The 20,604-nt window shown below is 49.1% G+C and overlaps 1 protein-coding gene across 28 annotated transcripts in view; it reads right to left on the bottom strand.

Moving 5' to 3' along the window:
- Nucleotides 1–20,604, bottom strand: part of CACNA1C (calcium voltage-gated channel subunit alpha1 C) — a 616,430-nt gene that overhangs the window by 63,603 nt on the left and 532,223 nt on the right. For all 28 annotated transcript variants that reach the window (XM_059683972.1, XM_059683989.1, XM_059683990.1 and 25 more), the window contains 2 exons: nucleotides 19,277–19,435; nucleotides 18,541–18,651 (listed from right to left, as the gene is read on the bottom strand). In XM_059683972.1, the coding sequence (XP_059539955.1) occupies nucleotides 18,541–18,651; nucleotides 19,277–19,435 (270 nt within the window). The remainder of the gene's footprint in view (nucleotides 1–18,540; nucleotides 18,652–19,276; nucleotides 19,436–20,604) is intronic.

Genomic DNA, 20,604 nt, shown 5'->3' with positions numbered 1-20,604 from the left:
CTTTCCCATTCTCCTATTCCCCCCTACCCTAACCCACCCCCGCACACCTGTTTTGCCCACTTCCTTATTTGCTGGAAACCATTGGAAATGTGGATTTCGGGGGTATAATGGAAGAAAGAGGATGAAAAAAATCATAGGTGTTTTTTCTCTTATACCTGCCACTCCTTCTTTCCCTGGTGACAGGTCCCAAATGTCAGGGAAGACACCAGGGTTAGGGACAGGTTTTCCTGGCTCTCCCTGAATGGTAAACCAAACCTCTTCGTGTCCAGCTCCTCAGAGCCATGCAGGCCTGATCGCCCAGATGGGATGGTGCTTTCAGGGTTGGAAGTCTTTTCCTTGCAATCCCTAGACCCTGCAGAATCAGTAGATGTCCCCTTTCAAGATGGGCTCTCCCTTGGCCATCCTCAGGATGTCTTGTGCTCTCCCCTCCAGGCTAAGCAGCAGCACCCCTGCGATTGCTCATACCCCAGGGGTAACACATTCTCCCTTGTGCCGCTGGCCCTCCACTCACGGGCTGACGTGGGCTGAGATAATGTAGACCAAATTGATGCAAAAGTATCATATGATGCATTTCACATGCACAAGAATTTTGGATTTTCCTCTCTTTTGGATTATCTGTGTCCTGATGCACCTCCTCCACCAGAGCTATTCCAAGTTGAAAGAGGCAGCGTGGTGGTTAGGGGTGGGGTGAGGTGTCTGGGTTCAAATCCTAACTCTGACACTTATTAGCTGGGTAACCTTGAGCAAATGACATAACCTCCCATGCCTCAGTTTCCCTACCTATAAAGTGGGATAACCATAGGGTCCTGGTGAGGAATAAAGGACAGTAGCATTAGCTACTGTCATGATTAACCAGAGGGGATCTGTTAGGTCGGATTCACAGGGTTAATCTTGGGGGTGGGACAGCAGAGGGGAAGGCAAAGCCCAGGTGTCTGTGGAAGGAGGAGGGAAGAGGCTGAAGTTTCTGGAATCCTGAGCTCACCTCTCATCTGTCTCCAAGGCCTTTTCTGCCCATCTTGAGTTACTACTAAGTAGTGGGACTGTCTTGAGACTCTAAACTCTGGCTGGTACCATTTTGAGATTAGTGACAATATGCAAATTATTATGGGTAATTTTTGAGGCTCCAGTTTATCTAGACCAGGGGTGGGCAACCCCTGGCAGGCGTGCCAAACATGGCACACCAGTAACTTTTGCTGGCATGCGAAACCCTCTCTTATAATCTTCCATTTACAATTTTTTCTTAATATTGACTTTTTAATTTTTTCAGATAAACTCAGTGTAGGTGCATCTTAGATAAATAAATAATTTTACATAACAAGTTATCTTAAAGACCATAGACATGGATTGACGAGAGAGGGGGAGAGCAATTTCTATGCCTCTGCCTTAACTCTCCCTGCCTTCCTAGATCCGACCAGTGTTTTGGTTTCATCCACATACGCTTGTGAATCTTTGTTCTCAGTGATGAATTTTGTTAAGTCTCCTAATAGGAGTAGCCTGACGGATGAAAGTAGTAGCTCGTGCATATCTCTAAAGGTCACAAAATATAAACCGGATGTAAAATCTCTGTCATCAGTGATGCAGCAGCAAAAGTCCCACTGATCATACCAAACGGAGTCATAAAGTTTTCTGTCGAACTATCAGTGTACATGTATACATTAAAAAATAAATGTATTTTTCATCATCATATACTGTGTTTTTGTCGCTCGAATGAATTTTATTATTTCTTCAAGGTTCTTCACATATGTTCACCTTAAGAGATATCAAGTAGGCGTAACATGTTCTCAACAAATTAGGGTTGGCACGCAGAAGAATTTTGAGTCAGAGATTTTGCTGGTTTTGGCACGCACTCACAAAAAGGTTGCCCACCCCTGATCTAGTCAACTGCCATGTTCTTAGAAACCACTATTCCTACCAGGAAAGACTCAGCTTCCGCTCCTCTGCCAGGAGGGCTGGGGAGCGAGGCCTGAGCAGCCGAGTGGGCCTTTTTCCAGTGCTGACCCCAGAGAGCTGTTGTGGGGGAGGTGGTAGGTTTGTGTCTTTGCCCTTGAATTCTGGATTCTTAGTTCCTTTGCTGCTCAGAGCAGAGTTCACCACTGTGATCTTCACAGAGGCAATACCAGCTTTAAAGCAAGGTGGTAAGAAGGAATCCATAGACAATCTGCACACCTGGGATTGTGTTGTGTATTCTTAGTAATTTTGAGGCAAAAGTTGTTTCACTGCCATGACTTGTTTTTTTCTCTTCTCTATTCCTCTTGCCTATCGTCCGCGTGTACCTCCGCTGGTCCAGCAGAGAGAAGGTGAAGCGAAGGAGCACAGAGATGATGTGGCCCTGACAGGAAAGCGGACTCTGGACTTTCAGTCTGTCTGCGAGTCTCTCCCCAAAGACCGTTCCCTTCCAGGGACACATGGGGTCTAAGAGTGTCGAAGTGGGACACCTGAGTTGAGACTAGAAATGGAGCTGCTGGAATCGAGGCGGAGAGCAGGAACAGATAGGAAAACTGACAGAGGAAGAGTGTCTGGGGGGTGGGAGGGAGCACAACTGCCAAGAGATGGGGATGGCAGGGACGAGGAGGAATTACAGAAATCGTGTGAGAAGAACAGCTGAGAAGGGAATTGATGGGAAAGGTCACTCAGGTAGAAGGCAGGAGAGGAGAAGGAGGAAAAGAGGAAAGACCACACAGAGGGTCGAAAATGGGGAGAAGGTGGTGGGGAGAGAACAGGACAGAGAGAGGGAGAGAGACAGAATTGGAGAGGAGAGGAGGGGAGGGAAGAGGAGAGACAGGCAGGATGGACAGCTCCTAGAGTGGGCCCGGACCTCTGAAGTGACCATGCAACTGGGACAGGAAAGCAACGGGAATCCATGAAGCTGGAGGAAGGGTCAGGGCCACCTGGGGGAGGCAGGACCTAAAATGTATGGGAGGGGGTAAAAAATGGCTTGTACTTAACCCAGGGAAGGGGATCCTGAAAGAGGGCAGAGCCCCGCGTGAGTGAGCAAGCATCTGCGTCAGGAGGCTGAGCGGAGGGGTTGGTGGTGGGTGGGAGGCAGTGCCCAGGTCCTGGACACACTGATCTCTCCTGGGCCTCAGGCTGTGGAACGGAGGGATGGGCGGGGCTGAGGGGACAGGGAGAAGAGCTGCATGCAGCTGGGGGAGGCGCAGTGGCGAAGTCTCTACATTTGTGAAGAGTCAGTGCCAGGGAACATCCTGGAACACAATGGTAACTGACACCAAGCAGAGATAATATAAATTGTATTACATTAGGATGCCGTTTAGGCATAACAGTAATCATGGAAATTAGCGGTGTCTCATGGAGAAGGCATAATGGAGCACACAGCTGCTCCCGGCCCTGGCCGCCTGGGAGGCAGCGAGGATCTCTGCCTTGTCTGTGGGCTCCCTCCCTGCGATGTATTCATTCAGAAATGCCTGAGAGCTCACACTGCACAGACAGCCTGGGGCAGCAGGGACAGAGGGCAGGAGCAGGGAGGGGGTGCGGTCAGGGCCTGGGGCCTTCTCTGGTGAGGGCCCAGGTGGTGGTGGTAATGGGGGCTGCTCTCAAAATTCTTATAGGAATGTAAACTCTGAACTGGACATCATCTGCTTCCAGTTGCCTTTGGAACTAAGCTTTTCCCTCCCCAGGAAAGTTTTAAAGGCCCTCATTCATTTATCTCATCAATGAGTGCTTACAAGGTGCCTGGTGTGCCAGGTGTGGGCCTGCAGACATGGCCAAACCTGGCACTTTCGGTCTTCTCCTCTGGGAGCAGATGAAAACTGCTGGTTATGGACTAAGCATCTTTGGGAACCTTAGCAGGTTCATTCTCTGCCTCAGTCTGCACCCGAGTAGGCTGCAGGTGCTCCATGCTAATGCCAGCCATGAGCTGATTTGTGCAAAGGACTCCTCCAGGATAGGGTGCTGCATGGACCTACCCCTGGAGCGGGCAAGGCCAGCAGATGCACTGCAAGTATGCAGGCAACTTTACAGTCAAATGAACCGCATGACACTGTGGAGAGGCAGGGAAGGCAGAGACCAGGCGGCCCTGGGACTGGGAGGACGGGAGGAGCAGCTAAGGAGCTTGGCCCGTGCAGCCTCTGTGGTCTGCCTGTCTCAAATTCTCTCCTGTCCAGTCCAGCTGCCCTAGACTCTGGGACAGTATTCCAAAGCCAGACCTGGCAGGCCCCACCCTACCGTCTCCAGGCCCTTTCTGACCTGATGAGTGGACCCTTAATGAGCAAAGGCAGGTGTGACCCAACTGCGATCATGTGAGTTGCAATCTGCACCCACTTTAGTGAACAAAATGTGAACGCAATGAGCAACTGTCCTCACTTCCAGAGGAGAGCCTTGAGTTGTGCAGGCATGTTACCACAGCCTCTGCTTCCTTCCCGGCAGATGGAGGGACCACGGTGCACCCCCTCCGAGGGTTGTGCGGTGCCTGCTGGTGGCTGGGATTGTTCCTGTGACTGCTGCAGGGTTCGAGCCAGGCTGCCCGCCTGCATCCTAGATGGCCCCTCCCTTCCCCGCAGCACTGGTGGGAGCACTGGCAGTGCCTCCGTTCAGGGGGGTCAGGGCTGCACACAGCTCCGCAGCTTTGGGGACCCCTCTTCCCCTCCCGGACTTGGTGTGGTCGGGTCTCTTTCTCAGCGGCAGGAATGGAGATGGAACCAGCGTACTTCCCACCAGGCTTCTTTATACAGTGTGGATAATTTTCCACATTAAATAATTAAATGTAATAGCTAATACTACCCTTCCCACACAAGGCTTTATGCAAGTCATATAATTATTTTTTATTATTCATAGTGACTTTTAAGCTTTCAAGTGCCAGGCAAGAAGGAAACCTGTCACAGTGTTGCAACAATATGCAAATCCCTGGGTACGAGAGCAGGCGGGAGGCCCCATGACAAAGCCCACTTATGCCTGTCTGCCTGCGCTGCTCCAACAGGTACCCTGTGGGCACTCCACAAGTAAATAATAATCAGAGTGATGCCCACTCACCAACCAGGCTGCTGAGAAACAGGCTGCCTGGCGCAGCACGCAGCTCCTCAGTCAGGCTGACGCCCTTGCTGGGCTGGCTGGCTGGCTCCCTGGCGTCCCCTTGCAGCCTCCCTTCCGCTCCTTCCCTTCCCTGCCAAGTTTCTGGGCTGAGGGGTTCCATGGATGGTGGGAGACCCTGGTTTCTTAAGAGTTGGGATAAAGAGGTTTCAAGGAAAACTAAATAAGAGGCTGAAGTCCTACCTTAGCCTAAGGCTGTGGTTCTGAGTGTGGGGAGTGCATTGCCCTCTAGGGCAGCAGGATAGGGACCACGGTGCACCCCCTCTGAGGGTTGTGCGGTGCCTGCTGGTGGCTGGGATTGTTCCTGTGACTGCTGCAGGGTTCGAGCCAGGCTGCCCGCCTGCATCCTAGATGGCCCCTCCCTTCCCCGCAGCACTGGTGGGAGCACTGGCAGTGCCTCCGTTCAGGGGGGTCAGGGCTGCACACAGCTCCGCAGCTTTGGGGACCCCTCTTCCCCTCCCGGACTTGGTGTGGTCGGGTCTCTTTCTCAGCGGCAGGAATGGAGATGGAACCCCCTTTGGGGGTTGAACGACCCTTTCACAGGGGTCGTCTAAGACCATCGGAAAACACATATATAATTACATATTGTTTTCGTGATTAATCACTATGCTTTAATTATATTCAATTTGTAACAATGAAATTGGGGGTCACCACAACATGAGGAACTGTATTAAAGGGTCACGGCATTAGGAAGGTTGAAAACCACTGCTCTAGGGGGTGTTTGGGATCCTGCAGGGCACCACTATGATGCAGGGGGCAAAAGTGGCCTCTAGGAGTGAGTGGGTGGGGCCACCAGGGATGCGTCTGCAGAGGCTGGCTTTGCTTTGCTCATGCGGTGACATTTACAGACACCTGATGCTGCAGGTGCTACTGTGTTGAATCTAGAACAGTGATGGCAAACCTATGACACGCATGTCAGAGGTGACACACAAACTCATTTTTTTGGTTGATTTTTCTTTGTTAAATGGCATTTAAATATATAAAATAAATATCAAAAATATAAATCTTTGTTTTACTATGGTTGCAAATATCAAAAAATTTCTATATGTGACACGGCACCAGAGTTAAATTAGGGTTTTTCAAAATGCTGGCACGCCGAGCTCAAAAGGTTCGCCATCACTGATCTAGAGGAACAGTAGGCTTGAACTGCTCCCCCATCACCACACTCCCATTCTTCACCAGCACTCAGCACGCTGGTTCAAAACCACAATCAGATTGTATAATGCCCCACTTCAGGCCCCTGCTGCTGTGGTTTCTGAGGGCAGTGAGTGCCGGGAGCCGGTCCATCCTTGCTGTTTCAAGGGACCTGGCATATATGGCATACTGTTCTTAATATGTTTGCTCACCTTCTTGGCGCTGTGTTTTAACCAAGGTCACCTCTCCGAGAAAGGTTGAATCCCCAGGTAGGGATTTTCCCCTGAAGTTAGGGAGGGAATAAAACCCCTCAACTAAGTGCCAGGCGGGTAATTAATCCCTTTAACTATGAACAATCATGCTTAAACTACATAATCTTTTCTCCCTGGAATGGAGATAAGAAACGCCCTAACCTTTGTAATAGAGATTGATAGGATTGAATCAACTGGTATAAATACAGTTGTAACAACACAGAACTCAGAACACAGAACTAAGGACACAGGGCTTGGAAGACAGGACCAAGAGAGACAGAGCCTAGGCACAGAACCTACACAGAACATTCTCTAGAGACAGAAGAACTTCACTGGAGAGAGCATGCTGGAGGATCCTGGAGAGGGACTGGCCTCGGAGCCTAGAGACAGAGCCTAGCAGGAGAACATGGCAAGGGATCCTGGACTGAACCTGACTACAGAGATTGGCAGGAGAACCTGAATGGAACCTGGACACTGAACCTGACTGGAGTACCTGTACAGAACCTGGCTGGAGACCCTGACAAGCGAACCCGGCTATGATGATCAACTGAACGCTATCTCTGTATCATTCCTTCTTCGCCGACTCCGTCCACACCTTTGGGGACCCCTGGACCCGCTGGGGTTGGACCCCGGCAAGTGAGAGTACATCCACACCCCATACTAGTCCCGAAGGGCCTGCACACTCTGGCACCACCCACACCTCCTCTTCACTCACTGCTTCAGGCCCCAGAAAAAGCTGAGCTCACCCCTGCCTCAGGGCCTTTGCTTTTCTCTCTGCCTGAAATGCTCTTCTCTGGTTCCTGTTCAACCTCCAGGGTTCAGTTTAATCGGCACCTTCCCGACCTCCTTCTCTCAAACAGTTGCCTCTTCCCCCACGGCTCTCCCTGTGGTAACCCATCCCCCAGCATGGCACTTGCCTATTCTGCAACCTCTTTTTTTACTGGTGTCATGACACCATGAGCCTTGTAAAGATGCTACCATGTCTCAACATCATTAAGAAGTGCTCAACAACTATAGAAAGAAAAGATGGAAAAAGTTGTGCTAATGAGTGGAAATTACAGAGAGGCCGTTCAGTTCAGTGTAAAGGAGCATTCCCAACACAGCTGCCTCTAGAAACAGGAATGTGTAGAGATTTCTGTGGTGCTGAAAGGTCCATGATCTTAATGGTGTTTTCTAACATTAATATTCTGACACTTTACCTTGTTCTCTAGTTCTATAATTCTCATTCATTCATCACACATGCATTAAATGCTCACTGAATGCTTCTTCTCATGGCACAAAAATGCATATGAAACAGTCTCTGCCCTTCAAGGAATTCAGCAATCTAATTTTTGTCTCTGCAACTTGAAAGTCTTCCACGGCAAGTGCATGTGAATATGCGTGTGCATGCATGCGTGAGTGCCTGTGTATGTGCATGTGTGTGCATACATACACGTGAATAGCAGGGTACATTAGGTTATTGTTTCACTCTCCTGAACCCACCTATCAGGTGACTGTCCCATAGCCTCAAAGTACCTGTCACTTCATATTTGGAAAGGAAATCAGAAAGTGCAGACCCATCTAGGAGAACATATGGGCCAAAGAATGGGCCCTCAGAGGAGGTGGAGGGATATAGGAAGGGAGTGACTATTATTAGTTTCCATAGAGTTGCTACTTGAGAATGGATTGCTTTCATTTTGTCTCTGGTTTGCTTATACTTGCTGAGGAACCACTAAGTGCAAAGCAACATATCAGTTTGCTCACATTCATTGTTTCAATGAGGGTGTAGTTAAAAAGCTTGGCTTTTGAATCGCCTAAACCTGCATGAAAATCCCCCAAAACAACAACAAAAATGGCTCTTTGGTTTTTGTTGCTTAGCTTTTTTTCTCTGCTCTCCAGTTTCCTAAAGGCCATTTTACTTGTCTTACAGACTGACTGAGATCATGAATGGAAAATGTCTGATTCTTCACAGACACAATATACAGGGTGTCCCCCCCCCAAATGTATATACATTTTAATAGCTGATAGCTCAATTCTGAAAATGAAATGTATTTTAATAAGCACTGCCTTTATAATTACTCAAAGTATATACATTTTTGTGATACCCTGTATATTACTTCCTTCCCTCCTTGCTTCTGAATATTACTTAATTTTAAGAATTGATACAAAATTGGTTAATGTAATTATTCATCACTTCTTTTTAATAGGAATAGGAGTACCAGACTGAATAGCAGGTTTCCAAGGGAAGAATGTGACGGTGAAGTGGGGACTCTACAAGACCCAAGAGTGGGCCAGAGTCAGGGAAGTCTGTTCTTAAAACCAACACTAGGGCTTACCGGCTTGTAGTCCCCATTGTGTCCCTGGCACCAAGCACACTGCCTGGTGTGTTGGAAGCTCAATACAATATTTGTGGGTTATTGGTTAACTTTAGGCTGCAGCAAAACACTAGCCAAACAGCATATAGTCAAGAGTTCTTAAGATAATAACATGAAGAATGACAAGGCCTAGAGACAGAGAAAGAGAGGAAATGGTGAAAAACTGGGCTCAGATCTTGGGAAGCCCAGTCATGGGTGGCATTGGTCACAGAAAAAGGTGAGTGGCAGTTTTGGGCGTTAGTAGCATGGTTTGTATCTGTCCTAGCACAACTGGACTTCAAGGACGCATTAAGATGAGCCCTAGACGTATATTATGGTGAGAGGCAGACATCTGGAGGAAGGGGTAGCACGCATGAGCTCAGGATGAGAGGTGACAGAACACCAGAATTGCAAAAAGACCAATTTAAAAATGGAAAGGAACAAGCAGTGCCGGGAGCTGGTCCATCCTTGCTGTTTCAAGGGACCTGGCATATATGGCATACAGTTCTTAATATGTTTGCTCACCTTCTTGGCGCTGTGTTTTAACCAAGGTCACCTCTCCGAGAAAGGTTGTTTCCCCAGGTAGGAATTTTTCCCTGAAGTCAGGGAGGGGATGAAACTCCTTAACTAAGTGCCAGGCGGGTAGTTAATCACTACAAACAATCATGCTTAAGCTACATAATCTTTACTCCCTGGAATGGAGATAAGAAACGCCCTAACCTTTGTAATAGAGATTGATAGGATTGAATCAACTGGTATAAATACAGATGTAACAAGACAGCAAGAGACAGAACTTATAAGACAGAACTTAGGACACAGGGCTTGGGAGACAGGACCAAGAGAGACAGAGCCTAGGCACAGAACCTACACAGAACGTTCTCTAGAGACAGAAGAACTTCGCTGGAGAGAGCATGCCGGAGGATCCTGGAGAGGGACTGGCCTGGGAGCCTGGAGGCGGAGCCTGGCGAGAGAGCATGGCAGGGGATCCTGGACTGAACCTGACTGCGGAGATTGTCAGGAGAGCCTGACTAGAACCTGGTGACCGAACCTGGCTGGAGATTTCAGACAGAACCTGGCTGGAGAACCTAGCGAGGGAACATGGCCACAGAACCTGGCTGGAGATCCGAAGCAGAACCTCTCTGGAAATCGAGACCAGAACTTGGCTGGAGATCCTGGCTAGGCTGCTGATCAACTGAACGCTGTCTCCGTGTCATTCCTTCTTTGCCGACTCCGTCTACACCTTTGGGGACCCCTGGACCTGCTGGGGTTGGACCCCGGCAAAGCAGGACATGAGGCAGAAGGCAAAGTTCCTTTGTTCTGAGTTGAGAGCTGGGTGCAGACTCCCAGGCTGAGGGCTCATGCATAGTACACACTCCATCCAGATGGCACTCTCCCCAGAAGCCTTAGTGACCTGCAGACACTGCTGCGGTCTGAATATTTGCTCCCCACCTCCCCCCAAGGCACAGGCTGGAATCCTGACACCCAGAGGAGTTAGGAGGTAGGGCCTTTGGGAGGTGATTACTTCATGGAAGCAAAGCTTTCAAGAATGGGATTCATGCTCTTATAAAAGAGATTTCGCAGAGCTCTCTTGCCCCTTCGCCACATGAGGGACCAGCAAGAAGGCACCGGCTATCCAACTGGGAGAATGCGACCATGCTGGGGCCTTGATCTCGGGCTTCCTGCTCCCACAACAGTGAGAATACATTTCTGTTGTTTATACCCTACCCAGTGTGTGGTATTTGTTATAGCAGCCTGAATGGGCTAAGGCAGACATGACCTCACTGGTCTCACCATAGTCCGCTAAGCCAGTCTTCCTACGTTATGGAAACTGAGGCATGGAAAGAACAGTGCATGTAGGAACTATATGCCCTCCCTGCCCACCCCCAACTCATTCAAGGTGATGCTGAGATAGGAGCTAGGCTTCCTGGTTCTCAATCTACCAGAATTTTCTTTCTTTGTGGAATTTGGGGCAGTAGATGATTAAGCAAAGAAATGAAATAAAATTTGCATTGTAAAAATATAAAGCCAGGGCCCTAGCCAGGTAGCTCAGTTGGTTAGAACTTCGTCTCAATACACCAAAGTTACAGATTCAATCCCATCAGGGCACATACAATGAATGCATAAGTAAGTGAAACAACAAATTAGAGTTTCTCTCTCTAAAACTAAATCAATCATACATATGGCCTCACAAGAATTACTGCATCACTTAAAATTGTTAGAAGGGGGAATTTCTGTGAATGGTACAGTTAGAGCCAGAGGTAAAGTTGGAGAGAAAGTAGATTTTAGCAGGAGATGTAATTATCTGGTAAAAACACACCAAGTCTCTAAAAGATTCTCAGCTTTCAACAAGAGCCAGTGGCCCCGGTTTGCATCCTTTCCTGCTAGTCATCTCACTCTCTCCTTCCTTCTCCTGCTCTTCACTGGGCTCTAAGGGACATTTCTCTCAACAGCTCACGAGAGGGTGAGTGGGGATTAGCGTCTCCGGCCCGGTGGAGGGAACCTGGCCTGGGGGAATCTTGCCGGTGATCTTCTTGGGGCCTCAGCTGCTGTCCCGGTGCATTACAGGCACCCTGGCCTGCGGTTCCTCTCACTCCGTCTGCCCAGGCTGCCCCTCAGGGCCTTGGTGGCAGTTGCCAGACCTCTCTGCTCTGCTGCTTAGTAGCTTGTCTAACACAGGGTAACGCATCCCTCTGTCCTGTGCCTCTGTTTCTGTCAGAGTTGGCAATATTTTGGGATCTATCCGCTGGCATGCTCCCCACTGGCTTTCTTTGGGGGACAGTGGGCACACCTGATTTTGGAAGTTAATGAAAACCACGACTCCCTGGCCTGAGTAGGAAGGTGGGCTGGGCTCACAGTTGGCACAAATGCTTGGTATTTCCTGGGTCAGATGAGTAGATCTGCCGCTGGACTTGGGGTGGAGTCACCTGCAGAAGGGCTCTCCCCGCCCTCCACCTCCTGGTAAGTGTCAGCCCCTGGTCCCTTCCCCAGGAACAGCTCGCTCTTGCAGGGTCAGAAAATGCCTTCCTGCCTGGATGACTTGGACCCTCAGCCTCAGGAGTGGCCTTCACATCGGTACAGGGCATGGGTGTCCCAGAGAAGCCCGATCTGGCTTGGGGTAGGGCAGGGTGCCTTCAGGCTGCATGAAGAAAGCTGTTTGCCAAAGGGAAGCCTGATGCTGGAGCTTTAAGGAAGGAGGTTCTAGGCATGGATAAAGCTGACAGAGCAGATAAGAATTAAGCTGCAGAGTTTCTTTGTAGAAAAATGTGCCCTCCCCACTCCAGCTTTCCTGCTGCCTGTCCACGTGGGAAGTTGGACTGCCCTCACCTGTCCCTTTTGCCACAAGCCCAGTGAAAAGAGGCAGCTGGTGAGGACTCCCCACCTTGACCACCCCCTCTGAGGGTCCCCACAGGCTCCTCGCCTAAGCAGGGCAACAGGCCTTCCCTAAGAACAACGCTGTATGCAGAGGAAAGATTACTCTGGGGCCACTGGGGACCATGGGATGCCCCGCGCTCTGATAGGCACTAACATGCTAATTAGGAATAAGAAGAAGGCTGCCTTCGTGCCCAGCTAGTCCAAGGCCAGCAACACTGTCTCTCAGGCTGAGACCTTCAAGGTGCAGAGACTGGCCCTGGCTCAAGCACTCACAGTGCTGACCACTGTGAGGGCCACTCAAGGGCCTTTTCTTCCTCGCAGCGCTGCTGCGCATGCCGGCGAGACCTGAGCCAGGCTGCGCCCAGTGCTGTGATGAGTGACCCCAACAAAGAGTAAGTGCTTGACCTCTGTGGTCCTGAGCAGCTGCTGCTGCAGCATCTCACTACCCACGCTCCTTCCAGCTATGGCTCAGCCCTTGCACCCAGCCAAGGGAAGCACCGAGGGGCCACCAATGGGCATCTCAGGGCAACAGTCCGAGGACAGGAAGAACGGGTTGTTTGTCAGCATCAGCCATTGCTGCCCACGCCACCTGCTTCCTGTCTCTGCTCTCCGAGGTTTCAAGTCCTCATTCCTCAAAGATAGCAGGAGCTTCAAAAGGCCTCTGAAGCTGAGAAAACAGGGAGTCAGATGAATTACTAACCCACTGCTAGCTTCCATATAAAATGTTAGCCAAATCCCCGCCTGAGCGCAGGTGGCAGGAGTCAGCGCAGACAGTTTAGAGGGCACGCAGCGAGGCAGGCTGGAGCCTCCCGGAGAGGCCAGCGGGCGGGGAGAGGATGCCAGGCACAGTGGGCGGCGCGGCTGGAAGTTGGAGCCCACTTTGGCAGTGGTGTCAAAGCTATCAGGCAGCAAGTCTCTGTCCAGCAATTGGGGTGTGCAGGGCCAGGTGCTGCGTCCTGGGGAAGGGCTGTATAAGAACTGGGCAGGGGCGAGGGCTCACAGGTTTGAGTTTCACTGAGGCACTAAATGCTAATCAGAAACGCTGGTCAGAAGTCCAATGGTTGTGCTCACCAGGGACAGCCCTCTCCCCCATTCAGCCACAGCAGCAAGACCAACTCCAGACCACACCTGCCAGGGCACTCTGCCTTCCTCGGACCAGTTCAGGAACTGGGTGAGGAAGGGTCCGCAGGGGAACAGCCTCCACACTGACGAGGCGTGCAGGGATCCTGGGACAACTGGGAGAGCGGACGGACTCAGGAGAAAACCCGCACTGGGGACCCCAGGGCACGAGGCTAGCTCGCCCTGTCAAGATGGCTTCCACTATCATGAGTTGATTCCTGGTAGAAAATTACCAGCTGGGGAAAGAGTAGGGAGGGTGAGAGAAACCATCAGCTTCCTGAAGCCAAAGCAGCTGGGCTGAGGAAGCCAAGACGGACAGAGGGCAGCAGCTACAGGAGTGTCCTGGGCAGAAGCCATGTCCGAGCCGTGCTGCTCTGCACAGCAGCTGTCGGCCATGCGCAGCCCAAGAAATGTAAAGTAATTAAAGTGAACAAAATGAAAACATCTATTCCTTAGCTGCACTAGCCACATTTCAAGTGCTCACTAGGCACGGAAGGCTAGTGGCTATTTCGTGGACAGGGCATATGGGACGTTTTAATTACTGCAGAACGCTCCATTACGTAGTGTTGGCTTAGAGGCCTCACTCATCCCTCAGGTTGGAAATGCCTTTGGACCCTAATTTGTCCTACAACAGGAAGGTGAGTCCCGAGGTTCAGTTGCTCTTATTCAAGAAAACGGGGGGCCAGGAAGGTCAGTGAGTGCTTTCACTTTGGGCCCATTCACCTCTCCAGACTATTCTCAGGCTGGAAGAAAGCCAGAGAGACCAAGACCTTGATGCCAGAGAGCTGCCAGGGTCAACTCCCCCCAGAGTCTTCCCCTTGGGGAGATGCTAAGAGGTAGTGAGAAGGGCATGCTCCTTGAGTGGGCAGCAGCCACTGGGAATGAGGTAAGTCTCAGAAATAGCAGTTCCTTCCTCGTCACCCCTCCATGACCACGGGCAGACCTGTGGGGGAGGAGAGTGGCTAGAAACTTTCTGTTTGGATGGGCTTCTCCTTTCCTGGGCAGATGGACTTCTAGTGAGGAGGGGAAGGCAGAGCCCCATCCTGTGCTGCTCCTCACCCCCTCACCCTTGCTGAGTCATTGTCAACAGCAAATCCCAGGCAACAAAGTCGCAGCATCACTCTTGGTACTAAAACCCTGCTGACAGTGGAGTGTCGTGACTGGCACCGCTTCTAGAAGCAGGTTCCTGCCTATCCTGATATCTGAGCAGCCCAACAGGGTTGAAGCCTTGGGACCACCCACCCAAGGTCATCCGATTGGCCATAAAGTTCTTGTTGAGTGGCTCCCTTTCTCCTGCTATTCCCACCTTGGGTAAAGTTCAACCTGGAGTTTTAACTGGGATTGTGCTGTCTACGGATCAGTTTGAAGAAAACTGACATCTTTATAATATTAGGTTTTCGAATTCATGAACATGATATATTTCTCCATTTACTAAGTTTTCTTTAATTTATCTTTATGAAATTTTATAGTTCTCTCTGTAGAGATTTGAGACATATTTTGTTAGATTTATTCTTAGGCATTGTATATTTTTCAGTGCTTATCCTAAAGTGTATCTTAAAAATATTTATCCATCATTTTTGACAAATTTCAGTTCATGATAGGAAAACAACCCAGCTATTCAGTTATTTTCAGACCATTCTAACCAGTTTTTCATGCTGATCAACTTGGTCCTGTACAATCAAGTAGGACCCAGGTGCTATCTGCCCCAACCCAGGCATGCCTTCTGCTCTCAGGAGGGGATTTCCTTTGGCATGCCATTAGGTGTTCAAATCAATCCTACTGTCTCGGCTTTCCCACTCTTCCAGACATCAGCAGACTCAGGTCCCTGAGGTTTGGTGGGGGACTGAATTGCTCTAAACTGGTTTATATTCACCCATCGTTTTTGTGTATTTTTGGAACAAAGTGTGGATTTAAGAGTGGGACAGTTGAATTTGGGGCAGGGATTTTACTTGAGTAATTCATTTTCCATTGAGTGGTGAGAATGGATAGAAATGAAGAACTTGAGAACACCAATCACCCTGAAGACAATGAAAGCAAGAGCACACACCAACCAACTGACTGACTGACCAACCAACCAATCACAGAGACAAAAAGGACAAGAAAAAGCAAGTAGTGGCAACCTGAGATCACTTCTCCCTGGTTGTGACTGTGTTGCTGCCTGACTGTCCTTTTACAGCGATTGTCCACAAGTGTAAACCCTTTCATATCACACATAAACGATCATCCAGGGAGTGATAAGGTGCAACAGAATTCAACTAATGGGAATTAACTTCAGGTCACTGTCAGAAGCCCTGGTTCTTGGGCACATTCAGCTCGATATCTTCACCAGAGCTACAAGTCGTTTCTGGTTTGGTTTTCTGCCTGAAATGTTTGGGGAGGCTTTTCCTGGAGTCTGTTCCTTAATGAAGAATATCACTTAATAAGAATCCAGGGAGCCCTGCTTTCCCAATCCTCCAAACTGCTCCTCCGAACTGGTCGACCTTCACTGGCCAGCCAGTTCAGTGACCGGCACCCTCTCCTGGCAGGAGACACTTAGAGGCGTCCACAGGAAGGGTCCATTTCCCGTTCTCTTTACAGACTGACCCTTGCGGGTGAAATGCAAATGGCCCCAGGATGGCTCTCTTTCTTCTTTAGGAAAAGTCTCTCTTGTTTTTCCCATATTCTCACAATAGACAACTAGGGGTTGAGGAAACTAGGCAGCACTTTATGCTGTAGACCACAGCTGGCTAGTTTTGGGAGGCTGGTTCGTTCCTAGAGCTGCAGGATTTGGGCACAATGTCCTTCAGGTGGAGGCTCCTGCAGGTGTCAGTTTCATTTGCACCCTGGGGCAGGTTTGCTCAATACATCTCCCATGCTCGTGAGACTGATTCAGGAAGTCCACTGCAGGGCCCTGCAGATTGCGTCAGGCATCATCAGAAACACATCTGAGTCAATTGTGAAATGACTCAAGGCTTTGAAATATTTAAACCATATGTCTCATGAAACTAGATGAAAGTGATGCCAGTTTCCCTACCTAGGGGCTGCCATCTGAGATTGAAGCTCAACTCGGCAATGATCCTGAATTCCTGGCCTTGCTCAGTCCTATCGCTGTGGGCTGTGAACCTGTCAGTACTCCTGGCCCACAGGTGGGCAGAGGTACTGTGAGCCCTTCAGAAAGTGGCCAGGGATATTCAGTGGTCTTCTCTAGGCCAGGACAAAAATTTATGTCCCTTAATGGGAATAGGATGGAAGGGAAAAGATTATAATTGCTGCCCTGGAGGAAGCAGGAAAACACCATTCTCATCACCAGATGACCTTCATTAGGAGTCTAATTCTCTGAAAATCAGCCAAAACACCTAGGCATTCTTTGAGTGGAAAGAAAAATCAGCATTTTAAGAATATTGTCAGTCTTATTTTTGGCGTATCTCAAAGGTTGTTTCCCTCTTTCTGAAATGTACCCAGCAGAACACTTGATGTGGAAAGATGCTAACAAGCTGATGTGGAAATACACTGACCTTAACTCAGAGGTGTTAGATTCTGTTCCCAGTTAAGCTAATTAGTACTGGTGTAATTAATATTACACCCAATTGCTCTGAACTTCACTTCCCTCTTCCCTAAAGTGGGGGTGCTAAGACCTATCGTATAGGGGCATTTTGAGGCTTACATGCAATGAGGTATGTGTAGCACATGGTAGGTTATCCAGAAATGCTGGTTGAATATTAATTCAAAAAAGATGATGGATAGCTTGTCAATGAACATGGCCCCAAGAGCCAAGGAGCACCCCCTGCCCCAATTAGTCCTGGGACACGTACACATTTGAATAGCAATAAAATACATGGCCAGGGACTCCTCCTTTTGGCCTTCTGTTGATCTGTGATGCATCTGGGGAAACTAACAAAGGAGGGGAAGAGAAGGAACAGAAAGCCAGAGAGTTTTCTCAAGTCCGTATGGAACAATTCTCTCTGAACCAAATCTTCTCATCGCTCTCTGACAGGAGTTAGGATAGCCAGGAGAGCCACTGAGTTGTTACAGACCCTCCCTCAGAAGTAGCTGCTCATGTTGTGAATCCCAGGTCAGTGGATGCCAGTGATTCTGGCTTGTCTTCCGGGGTGGAAGACAGAAGGTGCTGCTCAAACCAGCCTGCTCCTCCATTATCCAGGACAATGGGGTGGGGCTGGTTAAGGAGGGCACAGATAATCCAAGGTGATAGGTAATCCAGCTTTCCCTACCCTGCCTCATCCATCCAAGGGTTCTACTCTTGTCTCTCAAACTCTTTTTGAGGAGCTGCTTATAAGAAGCAAAGCATAGACATTTGCAGGTAACTGCCCTTCAGGTGCTAGAAGGTGCAAGGAGCAATGATGTAGTCTCTGAGGTGGGGAACAGGAGGCCCCATGGGCTAGAACCGTGGTCAGCAAACTGCAGCTCACGAGCCACATGCGGCTCTTTGGCCCCTTGAGTATGGCTCTTCCTAAGCCTTAGGAGTACCCTAATTAAGTTAATAACAACGTACCTACCTATATAGTTTAAGTTTAAAAAATTTGCCTCTCAAAAGAAATTTCAATCGTTGTACTGTTGATATTTGGCTCTGTTGACTAATGAGTTTGCCGATCACTGGGCTAGAATACTGAGCCCTGAGCAAATGCAGCCCTGGCTGGGCTTTTTACAATGGGGCTGGTAGTTGATGAAATGGGAGGAGGATAGAACAGAGGCCTGAGTGTATCTGGGGCGCTGGGCCTAGAGAGGTTTGGTTTGCATAGTTTCTTCTAGATCATGTACTGGGGGATGGGCCAGAGACAAAGTGAGAAATGGGAGAGGGAAGAGCATCATCTGCCTCCCTGGATGGAAAGGCTCAGCTCAGGGGCAAATCTGTGTCCTGTCCATATCAGCCATGGTCCAGAGTCCAGGGGTCCTCAAACTTTTTAAACAGGGGGCCAGTTCACTGTCCCTCAGACCATTGGAGGGCCGGACTATAGTTTTAAAAAAACAAACTATGAACAAATTCCTATGCACACTGCACATATCTTATTTTGAAGTAAAAAAACAAAACGGGAACAAACATGTATTTGTATTTGCATGTGGCCCACGGGCCGTAGTTTGAGGACCCCTGGCTCCAGACCATGAGCTGAGATTCCACTTCAAAGACTTGACCTGGTCCAATCTTGGCAAGTTTAGGAGTTGGAGCATTTATCTATCATCAGAGAAGATATGGCCCTTCACTGATTATTTCTGCCCCTCACTCTCCTTCTTTTGATACTGGTACTCCATCCCTCTAGTGCCTGCACACCAGATGTCTTTATTCAGAGGCTTACCTTGGGTTTAAAGGCAATGAGCTTCAGAATCATCTCCACAGTGAAGAGGCCAGTGAAGAGCATGTTGAGGATGTTCATGGCGATTTTAAACAGGCAGCTCTGACCGTAGTGCTGAGCGGAGGGAAGAACTGTGAAAACGAGGCAGGGATATCCCTACTCCTCACCACCCTCATCTCAACAGAGGTCTTCCTTGAACCATCCACTTCCTGGAAGTCCATCCAGTTCTCTGTGGGCAGTCAAGTGGATTCAGGAAATCTTACAAGTTCTTTCTTTCTCTGCCATCTCCGAGAACAGAAGTTGGCAGAGTTCTACGTTCCTGCTTTGTTTGGTTATGACAACTTTATGGAGAATACTGGCACTCAAAAGAGCACTAGCATGAGTTGATCTCCCTGATGACAGGTAGCTGTAGAATCAATTTCCACACACCATGCCTTATTGACCATAATGAATACTTCGAGCTCACCCTCTGTTCTCCATTTCCTCCACTCTCTCCATTTGTTCCAACCTAGGGGCCTATGGATTCCTAGGGTCCCAGAGAGGAGCTCATCCTTGAGAAAGAGAACTTGTCTTTCTCTACCTGGGAGAAGAGGACAGCTCTTCTGGTCTTTCAACCTCCTTTGGCCACCAGGGAGGTAACAAATCAGAGATGCCTGTGCAGTCCTTTTGCACTCCATTTCCTCCCATAGCACTCTCCCCCATGCAGGCATCAAGGGACCAAGGACCCCCCTGGACTAACCTGCATGGCCAAGCAGATGGTGTTGAGCAGGATGAGGACGAACATCAGGTACTCAAAGTAGGTGGAGTTGACCACATACCACACTTTGTACTGGTGCTGGTTCTTGGGTATGTACCTCCGCAGAGGTCGGGCCTTGAGGGCATATTCTACACACTGACGCTGGGAGGGAGGTAGTTGGGGGGTGGGGGTGGAAATGGGGAGAGAGTATGGTTAGTTACCTGGATATGTGCAGAGGAGGGTGGGATGTTGATGAAACTATGTCCCTGGGGGGTAGCGTTCTCTGGGAATCTGAGAATAATTTATTGCTCTAGTTCATTTATAAGTTTGAGGTATTATTTGAACATTTTTTTTGGATTTTTCTCTCCCTTAATCAAGGAGATCATATCTTCTAGTTAATCTCTTTATTAGGCATAAGCTGAGGAGTATGTGTCTCCTTTCAACTCCCAATGCCTAATACACGGCTGCCACATAGTTGGCATTTTAGTTCCTATGCCACAGACTTTCTTTGGAGCACTTGTCCGCTCTATTTTTCTTTCTTGTCCTCAACTAATCTTCCTTATTACCAGTGTCCACAGATCAGAAGACCCAGATCATGGATGGTGATGAGATCTTAGGCTAACTAGGTTCTTGGGACTCCAGCAAAGTGCCTAGCACTGTGCTCATAATTTCTTAGCACTGTGCCCAAGTTTCCAAGTCTGGAACTGAGGAGTCACTGTAGCCTCTTCTCTTACACACATACCTGCCCCCATATCCAGTCTCTAAGCCTGATCCACCTTATTTCCTCTTGGTCTCTTCATCTCTACTATTGTTAACCTGGTAGTAGATGAGGGTCTAATCACCTTTCATATAAACTTTCTGACTGGTCTCCTTCTTCCCTGTCTTATTACCAACCTAAAGTCCATACAGCAGCCAGAATGAGGAGTCTCAACCCAAGATGTTGACATCAAAATCTTTGAGGGGTTCAGCTGAGTGTCTTGTGCCATGCTCCTTTCCATAAGCAGACCTGAAGTCACTCATAGGGGTATATTACCGCATGGACTCTTCCCATGGGGGAACCTGGCTGGGCACCTGACCTCGGTGACTGTACGCTGCAGCCAACCCTAACAGCTTCATTCCTCACCAACTGCCAGTTCTTGTTCATAGGCTGAGAGAGTATAACATGGTACTGGGCATTACCACAGCACTCCTACTTAAGCCTCTTTCCTGCCCCCACTTCATGCACAGGTCTCTGGGTTTTACTTGAGAAACCATTGAATAGTGGTTTTTTAATGCCATGCTCTTCCTAACCCTCAAAACTCTCAGTCCCTCACTGTTCTAGTTTCTTTCCT

This window comes from Myotis daubentonii, chromosome 2 (assembly GCF_963259705.1).
Source record: "Myotis daubentonii chromosome 2, mMyoDau2.1, whole genome shotgun sequence".
In the NCBI taxonomy this organism is placed as follows: domain Eukaryota; kingdom Metazoa; phylum Chordata; class Mammalia; order Chiroptera; family Vespertilionidae; genus Myotis; species Myotis daubentonii.
The sequence above is the reverse complement of the archived record's forward strand: the minus strand, read 5'-3'. Positions and strand labels throughout refer to the sequence as shown.